This window comes from Schistocerca nitens, chromosome 5 (assembly GCF_023898315.1).
Source record: "Schistocerca nitens isolate TAMUIC-IGC-003100 chromosome 5, iqSchNite1.1, whole genome shotgun sequence".
In the NCBI taxonomy this organism is placed as follows: domain Eukaryota; kingdom Metazoa; phylum Arthropoda; class Insecta; order Orthoptera; family Acrididae; genus Schistocerca; species Schistocerca nitens.
In genome coordinates, this window is record NC_064618.1 from 556,620,289 (window position 1) to 556,645,390 (window position 25,102).

General features: G+C 38.5%; 1 protein-coding gene across 2 annotated transcripts in view; it reads left to right on the forward strand.

Moving 5' to 3' along the window:
- LOC126260134 (roquin-1) overlaps positions 1–25,102 on the forward strand; it is a 234,916-nt gene that overhangs the window by 158,120 nt on the left and 51,694 nt on the right. For both annotated transcript variants that reach the window (XM_049957380.1, XM_049957381.1), the window contains exons 14-16: positions 4,533–4,692; positions 9,697–9,766; positions 23,203–23,286. In XM_049957380.1, the coding sequence (XP_049813337.1) occupies positions 4,533–4,692; positions 9,697–9,766; positions 23,203–23,286 (314 nt within the window). The remainder of the gene's footprint in view (positions 1–4,532; positions 4,693–9,696; positions 9,767–23,202; positions 23,287–25,102) is intronic.

Sequence of the window (25,102 nt, forward strand, 5' to 3'; positions counted from 1 at the left end):
AGAATTCTACATTCTAATGTTTTTATTGTTCATATCATTTATTCATTATCTTTCAAATAATTGTGAGTGCCGCAAAAACTTTTACTATATTATCAGTTGAAAATTGTATTGTGCTTCTTAAAATTTTGACAAAAATATTGTCATTCAGAAATCATTACACCCCAATTTCAGTGTGTATTTAGGCTGTTAGTGAGCATGATCTTGATAAAAGTTCGAGAGAAAAAGTCAGTTTCAAGGAATCAGTAGATTTTATCTCAGGTTTTCCTCTCACTAGGAAACAATTAATCAATTCTCAAAGTGCAACTTCAATCTTTGTAAAGTAAAACATGCTGAAATTAAGAGAATCAGTGAGGTTAATCTATAGTTATTTGTGTCCTGCTCAGAAAAACATTGCATCAACCAGAATGCAGCCCCTCTGTGGCTGCTGTTCTCCGGTAAAATATGAGTTTTTGGTAAGCAGCTGGAAGTTCCCAGACTGCTGTCGAATGATTGGGAGGCATTGCAAATAGGTGTTTTAGGCAGATTACTGAGAGTCGTGCACCAGAGGTAACAAAGGTAGTTCATCTACCATCCTCATCCGTGGGTACTGTCTTAACTCCAGGAAATACATGAGCTATTATCTCTTGTTGATTTGATCGTGAGTGAAAAGTCATGATATTATACCACTAACTCTTACTGACAAATTTGAGATGCTGTCTCTTGTCTCAGACTGAAACTGAGCCAGTGCAACATACTTTGCCTGTTGGAAAACCTGCTATGTTTGGGGGGGGGGGGGGGGGGTTCCAAAAGAGTAAGCTTCTTTCTGTTAATTGTCTGCAGTTCAAACATATAGCAAATAATAGTGCCTGTTAAGAAATGGCAGCAAATGCTTGATGTTGAAATAAAGAGCCTATAAAAACTCTTAATTGATATTGTGCAATAATAACTGGAGTATATAGTTAAGTGAGAATAAACGACAATTAATTATTCTTATTTGTGTGCAGGTAAACAAGAAACCTGATTTGTAACTCGTAAATAAGATAAAATAAGTGATCTCACTTGTGCTAGTATCGGTTCGGGTGAAGACAAATAATGAAAGGCTAAGGAATTGTTCTTTGCCCAGTTGTGTTGTGGAATATAACATAATAAAATATTTTAAGAGAAGCAGACAGTTGTAAGGTGATTTGAATCTCATAAAGAATTCAAATATTGTATATGTATGTGGCATATTAATACTGCACTGTGACTGCCATTAGTTATTTGGAGAGTATTATGAATCCATCTGCGCAGTTGAGAAGACGTAATGGGATGAAATGAGGGACTTCTGATGATTAACGACAAAGATTGTGGATGTGGAATGAATGCAAACAATGGTATGAGTAAATTCAACCACTCACCATTTAGATGAAGCTTTGAGCAGTCAATAGACTTGAGGACAAGAGGGTAAAGGCAGCACTCTTTTCAGGTGCTTCCTGAACATGTGCACATATAGAGGGCGGGGGGAGTTATAGTGTTTAACTCCTGGTTTTTTGTGATTACCAACTTCTTAATGCTTCCACTATATGATGAGTGAGTGTAATGTGTAATGGAGGAAGGTTCCTGACACTGCTTGAAGCAGCTCAGATACCAAGGATTGCAAACACGATAGGGGTATTGAGACAAGCAGTGTACAAATGTACAAGAAATTAATTTACCTGTGGCATGGCATATTTAACAAAGACCAATAAACCAGGCTTCAACAATTGAGATTACTAGACATTGATGAGGATTGTTTCAAGAAACCTACATTAATAAGTCTCAAGAAATCAATCAGTATTTCAGACATCCTGTTACTGCCAGCCGATAAACATTAGTGTGATGCAGGTGGCAAATTACTCAAGGAATGCAAGAGTGTGATAGGGTTCAATGTGGCCTACCCTTCACCTTCCAACCAGTTTTTAAATGTAGAATATGGGTATGTGATATAATGGGTCATAGTTTCATGATAATCCTTTCCTTGCAATGTTATCTTCAAAGGACAAATTGAAGCCAGAGGACATGTGAATAATTTTAAATGAGCAAGGGCTTTCCATATTAACAATTATTGTTCCTGAACACAGAAACTTTTTTCTGAAATGATACACTGTTATATCAACATTTACCTTATTACTCCAAAATTCACACCTATTTGTTGGCAGGGGATTCTTAGAACAACTGTCAGTCTACTGTCAGTCTATTTCTTGACCTTCCAATCTTTAATTAATAACATGTGGGGAAAAATGAACACCTAAATCTTTGTGCGAGCTCTGATGTCTCTTAGTTCATCACAGTTGGTCGTTTCATCTTGAATAGGCAGAAATCAGAAATATATAGGTTGACTGTTATACAGAAAATTACAGCAACCAGCAACTTTTTACATTGTTATTTATTTATTTAAACAGCACTGTTACCAGTTGCGAACCAACAGGTTCATCTTCAGATGGCTAGTTCACATTTTACATTATATTTCGCCTTTTGTTTCCTCACCTGACAAAATTTTTTTGGGGTGGTTGTACCCTACAACAAAAACAAGATGTGAGACAATGTGTTCTTAACTGTAATTGTGCCTCACAATGATTTGAAGTGATGTAAACAAATTGTTATTATTGAAGGGAAGATGTTGCACTGGAACATAATGGGAAGGATTCTTCATTTTAAATAACCGAAACATGAACCTGTCAGTTCGAAATCAGTAATGGCACTCTTTAAATAAATAAATTGCCTTGTAAAAAGTGGCTGGTTGGTGTAATCTTTTGTGTAAGAGTCAACCCATATTTTATACACAGGCTCAAAATGTCAGTTTTTGACAAAATAGCAAAATTCAAAAAATGTTTTTGGTTTTAGAGGAGAAAAGTGGTGGTTGTAATTTTGTGAAAATATCTTGTCACTACTAGAAATGCCTTTGTTCTGATGATTGCAGCCCCAACTCTCTTATCATATACGTGACTATCTCTCCTCTTTAATGGTACAACAACATGAACTGGCTTTGAACTTTTTCAGTGTCGTATGTCAATCCGGTCTTGTAAGAATCCCCTACCGTGCAGCAACACTCAAGAAGATTTGTAAACATAATTGGTCCGCAGTGTGATAAGTATACATTCCACCTTTACAGACCATTTAGTAAAAGAAAGCAACAAGCCTGTGAATTGTGAATAGAATATGAAATTCATAACAAAGAACAAAGGAAGATCACGCAGAAACTCCAACATTAGAAGAAAATTTTCATATTCACAAAGCTCGTATGCTAAAAAGAAAAGATGTAAAGAGAAATTGAAGACTGGGAAGCAACAATAATAGAAAGAAATCTACACAAAAAATTTCCCCTCATCTTCCCTTCACCTCTCTCATTAGTGTCACTCTCTGAACTATTACTTCGTACTGTCCATTAGCAAACGTGGTACTGCAGTGGTTAATATTGTGGGCTCGCATTCAGGAGGACTGGGTTTTAAATATTTGTCTGCACATCCTCATTTAGGTTTTCTGTGGTTCTGCTAAATCACCAGGATAATTTCCTTTGGAAAGAATATAGATGATTTCCTGGTCATATCAAAGCTTGTACTCAGTTTTTAAATCACCTCATCAACAGAGCTTTAAATCCTGTCCTTCCTTCTCCATGTTATCTGCACTCTCAGTATGATTGGAAGCTACTGTTACACATTAGTAATAGTATAGCTTGGACACTATATCCTGACAGTCGACTGTGGATGTAAACAAATGCAAACTTAGGCCAGTCGAGAGGAGAAGAATCTGTGTCTCACAGGGGTGACAGTCTACCTCTGTGTTCTGTGAAAGCAGTGTTGATATAATGGTCATACGGATCACTGATCCCTTCTGGTGTTGGTAGAATTGTATTCAAACCCTGTGAAGACCAAAATTACTCTCTACACTCATTTCAAAATAAGTAAAGGAAAGAACAATTATTGCACAGCACAAAACAAAGCAGAGTACACAAAGTATTCAGTAACGGCTATAGCACCATTGTTTGCCGAGGTTGGTGTTGTGGTAAACATAGTACAGCCCTGACCTCTATTGGTGTATTATGTAACCATATTTCAGAACATTCCCTACCTACAACTGACATGTAAAAGTGGCTTCACTGTATCAATATTTGTTTACAGCAAGCACGAAAACAGAACTTAACATACCAATTTTTTTCAAAATTACATTTTTAGATGTCTATTATTTACAGTTGTGTATTCGAGTTTACTGAAGATACTTCAAAACAATAATTAATAAAACTTAGGTGACTAGTGGTTAAAAGTATTTCATTGGGGTGTAAAATCAGAGCTAATTAATAAATAAAAATCAAGTGAAGAGAGAAGCTCGTGTGCGTGATTAACTTACATAGGGAAGAGCCATGAAATTATGTTTCTTAGAGAGTTCTTTTTCTGCCTTTGTATGTTACCACATCATGCTTTAAACATGGAAGTAGTCAAGTAATGCTTAACAAGCAACATATTTATATATTTGAAAATTGTAGGATTTTTAGGCACAATTTCTAATACCTATCTGTAACATCTGCATTGATTTTGCAGGATATCCAGCAGCCTTGCAAGCAACCACTTTGCCAGGTGGCCACATAGTAACTCCTGCAACTGCTGGATTGGGTGATGGCTACATAACAATTGGCCACGGAATTTTGGATCCTCCTCAGCTGTTTGTACAAAATAGAGTACCTGACTGTCCATCAGAAGAGTAAGTATTATTAAATAATTTTTAACATCTTTTTGGTGGTAACAAATCAAAATCAGAATTGTTGATTGCATCCCTAGTTCATTAGAGGCTGTTTCAGTTGGAAGAGCAAAGTAAAAGTTGCTCCGCAAACATTTCTTTTTAAGTGGCAATTCTGGTTACCGTATTTACTTGAATCTAAGCCGCACTCGGATCTAAGCCGCACCTGAAAAATGAGACTCGAAAAGAAGGAAAAAAAATTTCCCGAATCTAAGCCGCACCTGAAATTTGAGTCTCGAAATTCAAGGGGAGAGAAAAGTTTTAGGCCGCACCTCGAAATCGAAACAAAGTTGGCCATTGTAATATGGGACACAATTTAGGTCGAATAAATGACGATACAGCTACAATAGTTTGGTTCGAGCCGTAAGCTTAGCAGTTAAGCTTTACCAGGTAGCCATTGCTATGCGTCAGGCGCTCCGTCCGTATTTATACGGGTACCGTTCGTTTTTCACGTGCTTCATCTGGTTTGAATTGAGTACTTATTTTTCTTTGATCTAATAAGTGCCGTTCTCTTTGTTATAGGTGTTTACGTCACTCTAAGCTGAAAATGCATTACTGTACTGTGTCATGCATTGTTTGTCGCATTCTGATAATGAGTGTTTACGACCTGTCGCCGCTCGCGGCATGGTTTGCTCTAGTGCGTGCTACTGCCGCTTACAATAAAAAAAAAGAAGAAGGAATTGTCTCAGTAGTGATACAATGGCAAGAGACTGCTATTTGTTATTATTTACACTGCTGCTTTCTTTGATAATGATCAACAAGAACCAAATAATAGACTGCCTATGATAGATGATGTTCTGAACAAGAGTTTAGCGAAAATTTTTCTCCATTTGAAAATATTTGCAGGCGCCTCTTCAGTGCATTACATTCTACACAGAAATTAGTCATCTCAGATTTAAAAATCTAGTCAATTGCCGTGCTTCATTTCTGACTGTATCACTATTAGGCATAAGAATAATACGAATATAAACATGACATGATATGTGTATACTTCCGCGTTTGCTGTTGTCTCACTCTAGTTTCGTAGTTTATTAGGTAGACAGGATTTAAATGAGATAGCAGCAAACACGAAAGAATACATGGAAAAATGTTTATATTCGTATTATTCTAATGGTGCAGATAATACTGCATGTGATTCGAAAGTCATAAAAGTTCCCATTAGCAACCACAGTTATGTTAGACTGTGTTAGCAACCATCTCTTCTCACAGGTAGGAAAAAATTCAGAATGTAGAATTGGCCATACTGACAAACATCGCAAACAGTCTTGCCAGATGGATTTTCGTAGTACATTGAAAAGCTGCTACATTCGAAGATGAACAATACGGAATTTGTCTTTACTTCGTTGGAAAAGTATGAAAATGCAGTGGTCGAAATTCGGGGCGGAGAAAAAAGCTCGTCTTTCACCTTTTTTTTAATTTATTTACTGACGCAGAGGTTTTGGCGCCAGTATTTATCTTTGTGCCTGCAAAGCATGCCTGTGTAGCGCTACATATATTCGACGGCAGAAGTTAGTTGTGGCAGCACCTACCAACATATTTCAGAACTTCCGCTTACTTTGCACTCGATTCTAAGCTGCAGGCGATTTTTTGGATTACAAAAACCGGAAAAAAAGTGCGGCTTAGATTCGAGTAAATACAGTAGGCTTAGTAATAGCCGTAAGGATTTCTGAACGTAAATTATTATTATTTTCATATGCCACAAAATAAATTCTGTGTTTGTTTTTAATGCTCACTTTCTGTTTGTCCACGGTCTATTCATACAGTGAAACCATTTCCAAGGGACATTAAAATGTGTAAATTGTGGAAAAATTTGTTGGGGGAAATCACTTTTTAAGTACATGCCATTTTATTAACAGTACTGACCTTTAATTTGAAACCTTTGATCTTGCATAAGATTGACACTTGGTAATTCTTCTTCTTCTTCTTCTTCTCTCTCTCTCTCTCTCTCTCTCTCTCTCTCTCTCTCTCTCTCTCTCTCTCTCTCTCTCTCTCTTTTGCCCCCAAAAACATAGAGAATTATACATACTGGTGATCTTTTTTCTATCATTTTTTCTAATTGATAGACACATTCAGAAATACTCACTAATGGCCTTGAATCATCATTTCAAGGCACACCACTAGCATGATGAAAATCACTGTTGCTATTGTCATTTCCTGTACTGTCATTATTTTCTTGAATATTATACGCCACCAAGCGAGGTGATGCAGTAGTTAGCACACTGGAGGACGGCAGTTCAAATCCGCATCCAGCCATCCTGATTTAGGTTTTCCGTGATTTCCCTACATCACTTCAGGGAAATGCCGGGATGGTTCCTTTGAAAGGGCGCAGCCGACTTCCTTGACCATTCTTTCCTATTCTGATGGGACCGATGACCTCGCTGTTTGGTCGCTTCATCCACATCAACCATCCAATTATACACCACTGACACACTTTTTGTGAGGTAATATTGATATTAAAATGCAGGGAGTCTTGTATTGGATGCCCCAACGACAACTTTGTCCTCAATGAAGTACGAATAATTTTACAGTCATCATCATCATCATTACCCAAATCTGATTGGCAAAATTAACTTCCTTCTTCAGTTTGGAAGAACCTTCTCAGAATCAGTTGGAGATGTGGACAGAATTAAAACTGCAGATTTCATACATTTTCATTTTTAGGATGTGAAGAGCAACAGTTTACAGATAGACGCAGTTTACTGTTATAGACTCCCATATTTGCATCAAGGCCTAACAAATGTTTCTCAAAAAGTTGTGAAGTCATCCATTCATTGTGACTGGCACTGTAGTTAGTGAGTAGTGATTAAAACTTACAGAATCACAAAGAGCTTAATCTTTTCAGACCCAAGAATTATGATAGCTAACATTAATTTGAGGTGAACTTTACTGTGTTTTTCTGTATGATAACTTTCACCTTTAAAGGTAAGTTTTTTATTTGGGAGATTTTTGATGAAGAGACCGGTTTTGTCATATTTGCAAGGTATTGTCCCGTTTATAATGCTGCATAAATCTTTTAACCTATGAGTTTACCATTCATTAACAGTTTCTAAACTCTCATTGTTTTCTTCACCACATACAGTGTTATAGATGACATTATAACACTTCTTCAACTTGTCGATCCAGTTGTTAGATTCAGAGAAATCTTCGATGCGTAGCACATTGGCCACATACATCACATTTTCACACTATCCCGTCACCCGCTGGGCTGGTGAAAGCGCTTCCTTTTTGCACTCCATCTTATTTCATTTGCACTTTCTAAAATGAAGGTTTTCTCTCTCTCTCTCTCTCTCTCTCTCTCTCTCTCTCTCTCTCTCTCATGGTTATATTCAATGTGGATGTGGGAGTCCCACAAGTGCAACATGTGTTCTGCAATGAACTAAGTATTTTATTCCTTTGAAATAGTGTATTCATAAGATTGTCCATCGCACAACTGTGAACAAAAACACAAAAGTCTTTTTATTATTATTATTATTATATACTTCAAACATTTCACTCACTAACTTATTGGCTGTGAACCATGCTACACACAATTTGCAACATTTATTCTTAGGACGGCAGTGGTAGAAGGCAAGCACTAGTGATATGAAGTATTCTGACTTGTAACAGCCACCAGTTCAGAATGAGGGCGAAACACTGTTTGAAGGCCAGTGCCATTCCAGCTTCTTTTTATGTCAGTTACACTGTTTCTGCCCTTCTCCATGAATGTTGTTTCGCAGAGTTTAAATGATGGGAAATTTGTAATTATTTGACACAAGCAGTTCTGAATCTGATATCAGTTATAAAAACAGTTAGGCAAATATCGCACATGATATTAAGATCTATTCTTAGTACTTCTGTAGAATTTGTAGGACTTCATTGACATTCACTCAAAACAGCAAGCTGTTGTCTTCTACTCATACATTCTTTTCTTTCTTTTGGCATCAGTGTTTAAAGATGCCTTCAACCTTAAAGTGCATTATGTCTCTTTTTTTATTTTTGTTATAGTACTTCCATTTTATTGTGTGTCTGAATTCCATTTCATTTCATTTAGCTGAGTGTATTAATGCCATATTTTTTTATGTAAAAGCTTTTATGTCTCTGTGTAAAGTATTGGTACAATATCCCAAATTTGACTGGGACTTTAAGTTCCCTTGGATTTTCCCCATTCTTTCCCAGTGTAATCAAAGATCGGTCAAATTCTTAATAAGATTTATGCAGATTTACACTGAGTGCCATTGTCATTGTGATTTATTTCCTTCTTGTTTTTAAGATATAAAAACTTTGTTTTCTGTGCTAGTTTATTTTGTCATGGTTGTCATGTGTCTTATGGTAATGGAAAGTCCTGATGGAATGGAAATAATTTAAGTAGTAAAGGTAACAATTTATTGAATAACAAATGCTTCAAATACAGGATATACCACAGTATTTAACATACAGCTTTTACTAACCCATCTTTCATATCAGTATGAAGACACCTAAACCATTTCTCAGCTTGAAATGTTGGGGAATAGTACCTGTTATGTGAAACTGTTCAGTTAGTAAAAATCCAACTAGGCATAACAGCCATGGAACTAAAGCTGTTTCAAAAAGAAATTACTTTAAATTGATGCACCCACTCCATAGTTGGTGTCACATTAACTATCTTTTTAACGTAACGGAAAAAAAGTCTTCGCCAGTAACCTTCCTTCTTCAGACCCTCTCATTCTCTTATTTATTATTCATATGGCTTATTATTCAAATTATAAATTTAATGTGTCAAGCATTATATTTTTACCCTGCATAGGTTAGTTGTTGCTTATCTCTACTTTGTGAACATGTTCTGTAATAGCCATAATTAACTTTTATTGTGGGCCTAATAATAAAAACAGTCGAGGGTTCATTATTCGTCATAAGACTTGCCTTAATGGGTGAAGTGTAAAGTTAATTATACATATATTCATGTGTATATATGATTTTTTTACAAATTATTTGTGTGATTCCACATTTCAGAAGCTATGCAAACAACCAGAAAATGAGACAACATTTGCGAACCTTGCACCGGAGAATAAATGATTTGAAGGTTGGTACTGTTCATATGTGGATAATATTCTGTTTTAAAGTTTATCATAAGCTTGAGATGATTGAAAAACCTTTATGTAGGAGAAACTACAATAGATTTATTGTGATTGTTTCCCTATTAAGACAATAATATTTACTTGTTTATCAAATAAGAATAATTATCTGTATGGACAGACCATATTAAAAATCAAGGTTTTAATCAAATCTTGTTATAAGCTGCATCACATCTCACAAATCAGAAATTTAGATCCTAATTAAAATTTGATCCGTACTTTGTAAGTAGAAGCTATTTTCTTTCATTTTTATAATATTAAAATATACTTTTTTATATATAAAATATACTTATTTATAATATTAAAATATACTTTAATCAGAAGTTACACAACGTGAACAATATTTACAAGCCAATACTTGACCACTTGTAAATAATGTCACTCTATTTTATATGAGAGATACTATGTTGCCAGCAATTTTTACTCCTGAAAAAGGGAAAAAGTATATTTTGGAGGTGAGACTCCATGAACAAGGAAAAACAGCCTGTCTTTCATCGTCTATTGTATTGATGGCAAAAATTACTCCAGTAAAACTGAGTTCATAACCCGTATCATAAGATATATTGGGGTCTGAAAATACAGGAAACACATAATATTGTAGTAAGCTCTACCTTAACCCAAACATTACAGCAGTTTCAAAAAATGAGAAAGAGAGATTCCTTGCTTTTTAACCATAAATATTGTTAAGTGAAAATAGACACAAAACATTTCAATGAAATAAAAATACGAAACATAATAGGTTGCTCACATTATCAGCTGAAAAACTGAATGAAAATGGTACAATTATTTAAAACCTGCAGCTTCTGTTGCAGAGTACAAAACAAATACAGTGTCATATGTACAAAGCAGTTTTAAATTTTCTCGTCACTGTGTTCTAATTTTCAGTCATTTGGGATTGGGGGAGTGAAAACTGGTTTCATTTATCGGAAAAATTGGAAATAGAAGTGAATCCAGCCATTCTGTCAGAATGTGTTCCCCTAAATTTCTACCATTTCTCTCTAAATTCTCCACAGTACTGTGCACAGGAAAGATATACGTCTTTTGAGAAATAAGTAAGACAAAAAGTAAGAAAACAAATATACTTCTGCTCTGAGAAGCAACAGAACATTATTGCATTCTTTTTTAAATGATGAGAGTTGAAGAAATTTGCACTCAATTTGCAACATGGTAAAAAATGCAGGCAGAACTTCTCGGATGAGGAGGAAATTTTGTGTTGTGTAATATAGAATAATTTTTGTGAATAGGCTTAACTGTGTGGGATGGATTAAGCAGGTGGCTACGAATAACATGCAAGTTGCACACAGTAGATAGTAGAAAGTGAAAGGACACATAAAGATATAAAGTATGCAGGCATTTACGAAAGTCTGGCATTAGTATTTATGATATTCTGAAATAAAATATAACCACACACAAATATTAAGGTGTCAATGAAACTGAAGCCACCAAAACTGTATTAATTATCTTCAATGCAACATTTATGTTAACTAGTTGATAGCAAAATTGCTGTAAAATGCAAAGATAATATGCAGCTTTACTTATCTGTGGCACTAAGCATGTGTGCTGCTACACTATGTGATCAATAGTATCCAGACACACCCAAAAAGATGCTTTCATATTAGGTGCATTGTGCTGCCACCTGCTGCCAGGTATTCCATATCAGCAACCTCAGTAGTCATTATACATCGTGAGACAGCAGAACGGGGCGCTCCGAAGAACTCACGAACTTCGAACGTGGTCATGTGACTGGGTGTCCTACGTCTGTACGCGAGATTTCCACACTCCTAAACATCCCTAGGTCCGCTGTTTCCCATGTGATATAGTGAAGTGAAAACATGAAAGGACATGTACAGCACAGAAGCGTACAGACTGACCTTGTCTCTTGACTGACCACCGACAGTTGAAGGGGTAGTAATGTGTAATAGGCACACATCTATCCAGACCATCACACAGGAATTCCAAACTGCATCAGGATTCACAGCAAGTACTATGACAGTTAGGCGGGAGGTGAGAAAACTTGGATTTCATGGTTGAGCGGCTGCTTATAAGCCAAACATCACTCAGGTATACGCTGAACAACACCTCGCTTGGTTTAAGGAGCGTAAACATTAGACAACTGAACAGTGGAAAAACGTTGTGTGGAATGAGGAATCACTGTACACAATGTGGCGATCCGATGGCAGTGTGTGGGTATGGTGAATGCCAAGTGATCATCACCTGCCAGCATGTGTAGTGCCAACAGTAAAATTGGGGGGGGGGGGGGGGGGGGGGCAACCCTTGTTGTTATGTGTGGCACTATCACATTACAGGCGTACATTGATGTTTTAAGCACCTTCATGCTTTCCACTGTTGAAGAGCAATTTGGGGACGGCGATTGTGCAGCTTTCAACACAGTCGACCACCTGTCCGTAATGCACGGCCTGTGGCAGTGTGGTTACATGGCAATAACGTACCCGTAATGGACTGGCCTGCACAGAGTCCTGACCTGGATCCTATAGAACACCTTTGGGATGTTGTGGAACGCCGACTGACATCAATACCTCTCCTCAGTGCAGCACTCCATGAAGAATAGGCTACCATTTCCCAAGAAACCTTCCAGCACCTGACTGAATGTATGCCTGTGAGAGTGGAAACTGTCATCAAGGCTAAGGGCTGACACCATATTGAATTCCAGCATTACCGATGGAGGGTGCCAGAAATTGGGAAGTCATTTTCAGCCAGGTGTCCGGATACTTTTGATCATGTAGAGTATGTATTCAAGTTTTTTGAATACTTTAACTGGCCAGTTATCGCTTCGAAACAAGCTTTATCGTCACATTACCCTTTTGGTACACTTTATTTGTTCTATTTAATTTGCATTGCAAGAGTGTTCATTGTACACAGTACAATATTGATTTCCTCTAACTGTAGCAAAACTTAAACCAACATATTTGTACGCGCACCACAGATCTACATACAATTTCATAATTTTTGAAGTTTTATAAGATTTTGGTTTATGCCTTTTTTCATAATTCCATGGTTATTTCATGGAAGTTATATAAGTGTAGGTGTGCTGCTGGTGGTGTTGCAAAGCAAAAATTTAGTGCAAGCAATAAACCCATCACCACTGTGGCAGACGGAACGAATTGACTGACAGACATAATCAGACATACTAGGTAACTATTTAAGAGGTCTTCCGTTGCAGCCCAATTATGTTAGTTTCAGAGCAGTGTTTTAAGAGAAAATAGTGCTCAGCTCTCAGGGTCATTGCTGCTCCCTGAAAGGAATACTCATAAAAAATCACAGCATTGTTTTGAATGATGCAGAGGAAACTGTTATATTGATTTATGCAGAAGTGGAAAACAGTTTAAGCCATTGGTGCAATAAACAGATATGTACTACCATTGCACAGTTTGAAAATTGCTGTATCATGTGGTGCAAGTGTGGCACAAATTCAGAATAACGTAGGGAATGGACTTATTGACATCGCTTGTTTGGGGTAAGAACTGGACATGTCCAGGGCTTGCTTTGACATTGCACAAAACAGTAGTCAGAGTCTGCTACGTGAAATACCTCCAAGAAGTTCACTGTGGTTATGTTACACAAGATCTGTTTGTAGACTTCTTGTTCCACACAAAATAGCTGATTTGGTGTAACATTAAGAGTGCTTATAAAGAGAAGTTAACTATTTCAAAGTACATGTTCTTTGACTACAAGACGGATATAGTGCATTATCATCACACCTTGTCTATCATGATTTTGTTATTCGGAAAGTCTCAACTACTTTTACTTCTCCTGAGAAAAAACTTTATAAAGCACCTCTGTCAGTTATATCTGAGAAATATAGAGATGTCATGAAGCTTGCCAAGGAGGATGTGCCAGTCTCAGATATGGAACCATTACGAATGCTACATACAGTTTAGCAGCAGGAGAAGCACAGTGAACTTTTTATCAACATTCCATGCCTATCACTTTTATCAGGGTATCCACTTTTTCTGTGTAATTCTTAGACCCCTCATCATATTTAGTAATCTGTAAATAGTTAATAATTGTTCAATTTTTTAAAATTCAATAAATGTTATACCAAATATTTGTTTCGTTAAGTAAAAAGCTGTAACAGTGTATTGACAGCCAGAATAAAGGTTGGGAAAGGACAAGAGTTATTAACAAAGTTTTCAAATTCCTGGGCAATTTTTTGTGTTTTACTGGAAGGTATCTAAACACGACTTATCTGGATTAAGGCTTTCAATTATGGATGGGTTAATCATAACAGGTACGTGATTAATCGTAACAGGTACATGATAGGGCATTCTGGGGGATGTGTTTGGACTAGACAGATGCTTGATGAGCTGTATGTATTTTACTGTATTAAGATAACTGTGAAATTTGGAGTGTTAGTATTATGTTCTGACAGAGTGTGTACACCCCAGGACAATTGGGAAAACCGGGTAAAACGTGGGAATTTCTTCGTGTGGGGAAAACCCAGAAATTTCTTAAAACTTTGGGAATTTTTCATTGTTCCAGTTTTCAGTTAAATGTTTGTAATTTTAACTGGTAAGAACTGATATTCTAACAAAGATTTTTACTTTAGACCACTCCTGCAGGATAATACTGCAACAGTGAAACATAAATGAGAGAATAACACCAAAACAAAACTTTATTTGCAAAGAAAATGCACTATGTACAGTAAACAAACACACAGTATTATGAAGATGATAGTTGCTACTCACCATATAATGGAGATACAATCGCAGATGGACACAACAAGAAGACTGTCACAAAATGAGCTTTCAGCCAACAAGGCCTTTGTCGAAAATTCACACACACACTCACACACATACACCTGAGTGAGTTACGTTTGCACGTATGTGTGTTGGGTGGGGGAGGCTCTATTTTTGACAAAGGCCTTAATGGTCGAAAGCTCAGCTCATTTTGTGAGTGTCTTTTGGTGTGCGTATCTGCGACTCAGCATCTCCACTATATGGTGAGTCATGTATCCTTTTCATAATATTGTTGCATTCCACCCTGGATTTTCAATTGTTTGACAGTGCACACACACGCAAGCGTCTGCCAACAGCAAAATGTGTCAACGGCTTTGGGATGAAGACTATGCAATACTTAGTAACAACAAACTGCAGTTGATGAGCATGACACCACAATTGTTTACATTTCTTGACAGCTCACAGGAAAATATTGCAAATGGTTGTTTTAGAAGTGTTAATTTCAAAGTAATTTTCCTTTTACACAAAATGAATTATGTTACATTACTGCCTAACTACACCATTGGAAAAAAAATTAACAGCCAATATTGTGTGTGAAGCTTAGCTTTTGTTATATCCATACTGTTTGTTTATCAGTTTAAACCATTAACTTCGCTGGCAAAGGCATATCAATCAGTGCAATCTCAATTTCAGTGCTTTGGAAGCTACCATGAAGTATTTGTGGAATTTGTATTTGTGCTTTCTTATTATGAAAATATGCAGTGGACATGTTGCCATGCATCAAAGTGTTTTCCAAAACACATTGTTTTTTGCTGGGGTTCATTTCCTAAAGTGCCAGGGAGTTCTACACCGGTGTATAAAATCTTTACCATTCAAAGGATTGATAAGTTCTACAGCTGTGGATACCAGCAGAGAATGTCCAGGTGGCTTGGAATTTGGTTTTATGCTTTGTTTGGAGTGCATTGCACATAAATTAAGGGTGGAAACTTATACTCTGAAGCACAGAAAGCTTTGTCTTGCATTGCTGCCATCAGTTAAGTCACAAGAAAAGGCTTAATTGGGAGATTCATAATTTGAAAGGTGTTCTTCCAGTATGTGATTAGAATGGAAGAGGTACAGTCTGTATGAGGCGTTGGCAAGTTATTTCAGATGGGTGCAGATCTTTGGAAAATTTTTATCGAGGTCCAGAAGAAAAAACTTATTCCTCAGTAATTTTTTATTGTAATTTTCACTCACAAAATAATATGAAATGCAGTAATAGGCATATTTGTATTCAAAAATCTAGAAAAAAGCTCATATTCCGTACTAATTTTTGATTCTAATAGACTGTCATATTTGTATTGGAAAAGCCCAGAAAAAAATGTATATTCAGACTATTTTTTTATTTTGATTTTCATACACAAAATATGAATAACAATAGATAGGCATACTTGTATTTAAAATCAATGGGAGAAATTTAGATTTGCAGTCTGGAGCAACTTACGTGAATAGTGTCTTCAAGCTGTGCGACCATTAATCTTGAGGGATACTTGTTCTTCAAAAAATTCATTTTTTAACAGGAAATTTCATGAATATATGTAGAGCACAAATAGTAGCAAGGTACATGATGACTAATTTTTTACAATTTTCGCATTTTTCTGGTGCATATTTACTCCAAAAGTTCTTCAGCAGATGCAGTTAAATATAAGATTGCGGGGAAATTTCTTCCTGCAAGTGTGTTATCTCCATTCAGAGTAAAGGCCTTGAAAGGCAGAACAGCTTCACAGTCACATGCAACCATTCTGCAGCTGGAAACTTCGAAACATGATTTTAAGAATTGCGACAGCTTTTCTATCTTGGAAAAGTCTTGGAATCTTACTGCAAATTCCTTCTTAACATCTGACATAAAATTTGATAATACTGAAATGTCTGTTTCAGAATTACTTTTATATTCAGAAATTGTTGGAAAGCAAAAAAATTCTCTACTTTCAATATTTTTTTCAAATATATCTGGCTTGCAATGGAAAGAAAAGACACTTTGTATCAGATCACATATTAATGTCCTCCAAGAGAGCCATACCTATCATACTGCACTGATGTGCTAGGAACTCCAAGTAGTTTCTTGCTTCATGTGAATCCCAAGATTTCTAAGAAGGATGTTACTACTTCTTTTATTTGCCAGAAATGTTCAATTACTTGACCTTTACTTGGCCAATGAACATTATTATACTGCAGTAAGTCAGAATGGCCAAATCACATTCAGAAAGAAACTCTTTGAAATATCTGTGCTGAAGAGCAGAATGAGACCTCATAAAATTAACCAACTTGATCAACATGTCCCTTACTTCTTTCAGTCACACACTAAGTTTCCAACAAAGGGTTGCCTGTTGAATTACACCCTGATAAGATAGCAGCCCAGTACTCTTATTTTAGATTATCTTTACTAGTCCTTTTTCTTTGCCGATAATTGCTGGGCCCCCTTCAGTCGAAAGAGACACCATTTTTTCATAACTAATGTTTGATTTTTGTAATGAAGCCATCGAAAGTCTTGAATAAATCTTCTCTGCAAGTCTTGCCTTTCAATGGCAGTATTGTTAACAATTTCTCTCTATATTCTTTATTTTCAAAATCCAAAAATCGCACAAAAATGGACATTTTTTCTTCATCAACGAGGTTGCCTGATTCATCTAGTGCTATGGCATAGCAAGGTGCCTTCTGCAGAAGTTCGAGCAAACTATTTTTATTATCAGCAGCCAAAATTTCGTTTCTTCTTGTATCATGTCTTGCCAACAATGCTGTCTGGTGGACTGTGCAGGGTCTAGAATGCCAACTGGCAAAGTGTCAGGAGGTTGTGAGGCTGGAAGGTGGGGATAAAAGGAGAGTAGCAGGGAAAAACAGGCGGATGGGTTGGCACAGGGTGGCAGATAAACAGGTAGGGAGATGAAAATGGGGAGGAGATGACAGGACAGAGGGAGATGGAAACTATTGGGTCGAGAGTGGGGACAGTTTGTTACAGTAGGTTGAGGCTGGGATAATTACAGAAGTGGAGAATATGTTGTAAGGATAACTTCCATCTGCACAGTTCAGAAAAGCTGATGATGGAGAATAGGATCCAGATAGTTTGGGTAGTGAAGCAGCCATTAAAATCAAGTGAGTTATGTTCACTTGCATGTTCGCCACGGGGTGGGCTTCTTTGCTCTTGGCCACAGTTTGGCACTGGTTGTTCATCTTGCTGGACGGCTGGTTGGTAGTCATATCAATATTTAAAAAAAACTGTGCAATGATTGCAGCAGAGCTGTTAAATGACATGGCTACTTTCACAGGTGGCCTGGCCCCTGATGGGTAGGATAAATCTGTGACAGGACTGGAATAGGAAGTGCTGGTTGGGTGAATTGGACAGGTTTTGCACCTGGGTCTTCCACTGGGATATGATCCTTGTGGCAAGGGGTTGGAATTGGGAGTGGCGTAGGGATGGACTAGGATGTTTTGGAGGTTGGTTGGCCGAAGACACATCACTTTAGGAGGGGTGGGAAGTATCTCGGGTAGGATGTCACTCATTTCAGAGCATGATGACAGGTAATCAAAGCCCTGACATAGGATACGGTTCAGTTGTTCCAGTCTAGAGTTCTGCTGGGTGATGAAGGGGTCACTTGTTTGCAGGGCTGGTTCTTGGGCTTGTGGAACCACATGAAATGGATGGGAGAGAAGTTGTTGAGGTTGTGAAGGAATATACATAGAGTGTCTTGGATCTGAGTCCAGATCATGAAGATATCATCAATGACCCTGAACCACACTAGAGGTTTGGTGTTTTGGGAGGCTAGGAAGGTCTCCTCTAGATGGCCCATAAAAAGATTGGCACTTGAGGGTGGCATGGAGGTGCCCATGGCAGTGCCACAGATTTGTTTATATACCTTCTTTTCAAATGAAAAGTACTTGTGGGTTAGGATAAAGTCAGTAAGGTGTATGAGGATTGAGTTAGTGTGTTTGGAGGCCCTCAGGTTCATTGATGATATCTTTGGAGAAGTTAGTGTTCAATAGAGGTAAGACCATGGGCATGAGGGAGGTTGGTGTATAGGGTGGTTGCATCAACAGTGATGAGTAGGGATAGGGAGGTACAGGGGTGGGGATGGTGGGAAATCAGTGAAGGAACCGGTTGGTGTCTTTGACGAGGGAGGCTAGACTATGCGCAACTGGTTGGAGTTGTTGGTCAATTAGAGCCAAAATTCTTTCAGTGGAGGTCACAATAACCAACCACTATGGGGTGTCCAGGACTTTTGGGTTTATGGATTTGGGGGGGGGGGGGGGGGGGGCAGCATGTAGAAGGTGGGTGTCATAGGGGTGAGGAGGGAAGTGGATTCAATAGATAGGTTCTGGGAATGGCCTAAGGCTTTAAGTAGGGATTGGAGGTTGTGATGGACATCTGGGAGTGGATCACTTTGGCAGAGTTTGTAGGTGGTGGAGTCAGGTAATTGGTGGAGGCCTTCAGGTTCGTTGATGATATCTTCATGATATGGATGCAGGGCCAAACACTCTATATTCGTTCCTTCACAACCTCAACACCTTCTCTCCCACCCATTTCACATGGTCCTCAACCCAACGTGCCACCTTTCTAGATGTTGACCTCCTCCTCTGTGGTTGCTCCATCCACACCTCTACCCACATTAAACCCACCAACCATCAACAGTGACTACGAAGTCTTTACCCCTGACAAAGATGACGGAGGTAGTCATCGAAAGCTTGTGAAAAACCCCTGATGAAGATGATGAAGGTAGTCATCAAAAGCTTGGGATTTTATCCAAATTTGACGTGGCAAGTAAACCGAGAACTTTTTATGCAACCAGCAACAGTGCTTGCATTTTGACGGCTGTCATCACTTTCACACCAAAAAATCCCACCCATATAGTCTGGCCACCCAGAGGAGGCGTACCTGCAGTTACAAAAACTCCCATACTCAGTATGCTAAGGGTCTCACCAAGGCCTTCACAGATAGGCACTACCTACAGACCTAGTCCGCAAATAGATCTCCCCTGCCATTTCCCTCACACCCAATCCTCCCACCAGCCCAAGAACCAGCCACAAACAAGTGACCCTTTCATCACCCAGTACCACTCTAGACTGGAACAACTGAACCACAACCTATGTCAGGGCTTTGATTACCTATCATCATGCCCTGAAATGAGTGACTTCCTACCTGAGATACTTCCCACCCCTCCTAAAGTGACGTTCCCTCGGCCAACCAACCTCCACTCAACAAAATCCTAGTCCATCCCTATGTCACTCCCAATTCCAACCCCTTGCCACAAGGATCATATCCCAGTGGAAGTCCCAGGTGTAAAACTTGCACAATCCACACACCCAGCACTTCCTATTCCAGTCCTGTCACAGATTTATCCTACCCCTAGGGGGCCGGGTCACCTGTGAAAGCCGCCATATTATTTACCAACTTTGCTGCAGTCGTGGCACAGCTTTTTATGTTGGTATGACTACCATGACTACCAACCAGCAGTCCACCAGGATGAATTGCCACTGCTAAACTGTGGCCAAGGGCAAAGTAGCCCACCCTGTGGGAAAGCATGCAGCTGAACATAACTCAATTGATTTTAATGGCTGCATCACTACCTGAAGCATCTGGATCCTTCCCTCCACCATCAGCTTTTCTGAGCTCTGCAGATGGAAATTATCCTTACAACACATTCTCCACTCCCGTAATTATCCCAGCCTCAACCTACTGTAGCAAACTGTCCCCGTACTCTCCACCCAACAGTTTCCATGCCCCTCTGTCCTATCATCTCGTCCCCATTCTCGTTTCCCACCCTGTTTATTTGCTGCCTTGTGCCAACCCATTCTGCCTGTTTTTCCCTGCTACTCTCCTTTTATCCCCATCTTCCAGCCTCACAACCTCCTGGCACTGTGCCAGTTGGCATTCTAGACCCTGCACAGTCCACCAGACAGCATTCATCTCTATCCCCAGCTGTACACAACTATCGCTTGCCCTTCCCCCCCCCCCCCCCTCCCCTTCCTACAGACTGCTGCTTGCATCCCTTGTGGTAGTTGCATTCTGGCCCGAGATGCTGGAGTTGGCGGTCATGTGTGCACGAGGTGTGCTGGCTTGTGTGTGTGAATGGTGTATGTATCTTTAGCTGATGAAAACTGTGACTGAAAATTTTATGTAAGTGTCTTTTAATTGTGCCTGTCTGCTATTTAACATGTTTTCTGTGCGGTAAGTAGCAATCTGTGTTTTCCTACATTGTTGATATTTCTACCTGGAGCTTCCATTGTTTAATATTATGAAATTGATAGATTGCTACTCACCATATAAGGGAGATGATGGGTCACAGACAGGCACAACGAAAAGACTGATAACAGGAAAAGCTTTTGGCAAAAATACCTTCTGCATTAGACAACATACACACTCACATTCGTCACACAACTAACACTCACGTGACCAGACCAAAGTCAGTGGTCATGTGAATGTGAGGTGCAGTATGTATGTGTGTGTGTGTGTGTGTTTAATGCAGAATGCCTTTTGCCTTACTTGATAGCAGATCTTTCATTGTAACTATCTGACTTAGCATCTCCACTTACATGTTGAGTAGAAATCTGTTCTTTTCATAGTATTGTCATTATTATGTCCTGGATTTTCCACTGGTCGCTAAGATGGTACCTACTCAGATCTCCTTCTGTTTAGGACTTTGGGTGAAATTGCAGATATGATTTTAGGTATCCATGCCCGTGGTAGATTACTGTTTCTGGAAAGGATACCAAAATAAATTAATGTATTAAGAACTACGTACATTGTCTCTTGTATTCCAGTGTGGAGGAGTTGTGTGCCAACATAGGGCATATGTATTTTGGAACTGAAATTGCATCGAAGCTTCAGAGATCTCCATCACTTACAGTTCCTGAGACTGTTATATGGCCAGATTCTGAACACATGAGATAACCACAATAAAATGTGTGTTTATATTCAGACATTGTAACTGTAATAAGTTATGTAAAAATAGTTTCATTCACCATATGGCTGTCACAGTGAGACTCATTTCAAAAGAAAGAAAGGCGAATGGCCTGTATTTGTATCTAGATCTGAGGACTTTAGATTATAATATCCCAGTGGGAAATATCTACTTGGCCTCTAATACTATATTATCTTCTGTTTCTTCTCCACATCCACATGTATTGGCTGTCTTAAGCTTTTGTTAACTAATGAACAGCTATTAATGCATCAATGTTTCTTACACACTGATGGCAAAAAAAAGTATTAAAAAAATTGCAACACCAAGGAGGAGTTGGTGTGACATAAATGAAAGTTGGTAGGCATGTTTCTACATTTAAAAGATGGTGTCTTTTCATATTTCATGCCATTCGCATAAGAGTGACACTAATAGTGCCATTATGAGGATGCAAATGAGGTTTGTTTTAAATGCACTCTGTTACTGTCTTGATCATTAGTTGCTTTTGAGATTGGACTTGGAAAGTTGACATTAGTCGTGAATGCCTTTAAGGCGTCAAAGATGCCATTATAAACACCTCACTGAATCTGAACAAGATCATGTAATAAAGCTAAGAGAAGCTGAATGTTCCTTCGATGATTCTGCAGAAAGACTTGGCAGGAATGTAGCCATTGTGCACGATTGCTGGCAGCGGTGGTCACAAGAATGTACAGTCGAAAGAAGACCAGGCTCCAGATGGCCCCGCGGCACTACAGGGAGTGAAGACCATTGTGTTTGGCATGTGGCTCTGGCCCATCATACTGCATATGCAGTAGCAATTTGACCAGCAGTTGGCGCCACAGTGACATAACAAACTGTTGCAAATTGGACAACTCCAAGCCAGATGCCCTGCAGCGTGCGTTTCTCTGACCCCAAACCACTGCCATTTACAACATAAGTGGTGTCTCATTCTAGGGCAGGGTGGAGGTCTGTTGTATTTTCTGAGAAAAGCTGGTTCTGCCTCAGTGCCAGCGATGGCAGTTTGTTGGTTAGGAGGGGCCAGTTGAGAGCATGCAACCAACCTGTCTGCATGTGACACGTGCTGGATGTACCTACTTGGTGTTATTGTCTGAGGTGTGATTTCGTATGACAGCAGGAGCTCTGTTGTGATTTTCCCCACACAACCTGACTGCAAACTTGTACATTAATCTGTTGATTCAATCTGTTGTGTTGCCATTTGTGAAATGGCATTCCAGGGGGTGTTTCCTAATTGGATAATGCTTGCCCACAGACCGCTGTTTTAACTCAGTGTGCTCTACAATGTGTCGACATATTGCCGTGACCTGCTCAATCACCGTATCTGTCTCCAATTGAGCACACGTGGGACACTATCAGACAACAGCTCCAGTGTCATCCACAAACAGCATAAACCGTTCCTGTATTGACTGACCCAGTGCAACATGCATGGAACTTCATCCCACAAACTGACATGTAACACCTGTGCAACAAAATGCATGTGCATCTGCATTCTTGCATTCATCATTCTGGCAGTTACACTGGTTATTAATGTACCAGCATTTCACATTTTCAATAGCTTATCTCATGCTTACATTAAACTGTGATCTTGCAATGTTAATCACTTAAAAATGTCACCCAGACAAATGTATTCCTGAAATTTCATTACTTATATTTTTTGGTGTTGCGATTTTTTTCCATCAGTGTAATGTATAGCAACTTTTGTTTATTTTCTGGTTGTTGTTTTTCTTATTTTTCTTTCAGCTGGTTTCACATGGGAGTGCACTTACAGAAGGAGAAAAGCTTACACAGGAATTGCAGCTTATAGAACAGGAAGAACTGAGACTGGTAAGCATCTTATATAATTCTTTGTTTCCAAACTACATGACTTTATCATTATCATAATAGTGAAAAAAATTAATTTTGTGATACTGTGTTTACATAGGGCTTCATTGAGAGATAAGGGTTAAAGTAGAGCATATAATTGCTAACATATCAAAAACTAAAACTCAAGGTGGGTTAATTAGTAATCCATAATTTCAAATGTCAAGTCAAAGATTGATTTCATGCTCCTGAGACAGTAAAGCAGTAAAAAATAAGAGAGACAGGGTGGATGCCAAAAATGTTGTGGCAACCTCTACGACAGTGAATCGAAGAAATCGGCAGTGGTTAGTAAGAAAAACTCGATAACAGAAGACAAGAAAAGAAATGCATAAACAGTTAACAGTACAAAAACCTGTTTCTTTGTATGCAGAATGAAGACATAGTTACATTGGCCCTGTTTGTGTGGTACAATAATGAGCAACTATTGGCCCTGTTTGTGTAGTATAGTAATGATTAAGTCATTTTATTCCTTGTATGGGAACATAACACAGGTCAAGATGAAAATTTCTTGACTATCAGAGAGTGGCATTGATGATAATAATTTATTTCTTTTGTGGGTACACATTGGGCAAAATTGTCAGTCAAACTTCATCTTGATCCACAAAATAGTTTTGTTTGTAACTGAAGATCAGGCCTGGAAGACTTTTTACTGCTTCATAATTAATTATGTTTTTCATTCCAAGGCTAATCTCATAAAGAAAAGTCACTACACTTTCCACACTATGAATACTGCCGTTTCTATGTCTTAGGTCATGCAAGATGTTAAGGTACTATTTTTGAAAAAGAATCTAAATCCTGAAACCCATCATGTCTTTGGTGCACTGAGCTCATAGGTAAGACAAAATCATTTGGTTACTTATTTTAGTAATAGTTAACGGGATGAATGTACCCCTTGCCTCACAAATATACAAAATTATGAAAAGTATTCAAGGGTGAAGAATTTAATTGGTGCCGGAAGTCACATGCATCATTGTGATATCTGTTGATCTTTACATGAATATGTGAATATTTTGAAGCCATATTTGACAACTACCAATGCTCAAAGGAAGATGCCCCATCAATAGCAAAACATAGTCAGTGTTTTTCAGTAGAGTGCACTGTGTCTCCAATTGAGAACAGGACAGGGGACCAAGTGTACATTATTCAGTCAATTGGTACATCTTGAAATACATTACAAATTTAGACCATTCGCACATTGTCGTTTTACAGCAGGAGAATTTGTCAGCTTGAGAGTCTGCACACCAAATTGACTTACACTACAGTAACATTATTCATACATTGAAGATCTGCCTCATAGTGGTCACCTGCAGCATCTCGTCACTACTGACTGCTACCTACAAATTATGGCTCATAGATACCCTGAGAAAATGCATCAGAACTGCCTTTTTGGAGGCAAATTGGTGAGTTGTGTGAGCCCAGTCAGTATGTAGTCATCCTATGCAATCAATTTTGTCACTTGGCATCCATTGCAAACAACAGTACAACTCCACTCCTCCAGCATTGTGTTGCACAGAGAAGGTGCTAAGAGAGAAAACCAGGGATAGGACATCGATCAATGGCAATGGATTCTCCTAAGTGATGAGTGCAGGCAATTGGGGCCCGATGATCGTTGTAGGAGAGAGTGGAAAGTATTTAACTGCCAAGGCAAATCTCGGGCATCCAGTCCCAAGGGTTCAGTAGAGACGTGGATCAGCAGTGTTTTTGCTCATTATCATGTACAGGCATTGGATGCCTCTCATTGCACTATTGAGGGTAATTTGAGGGCTATGCAGTATCGAGA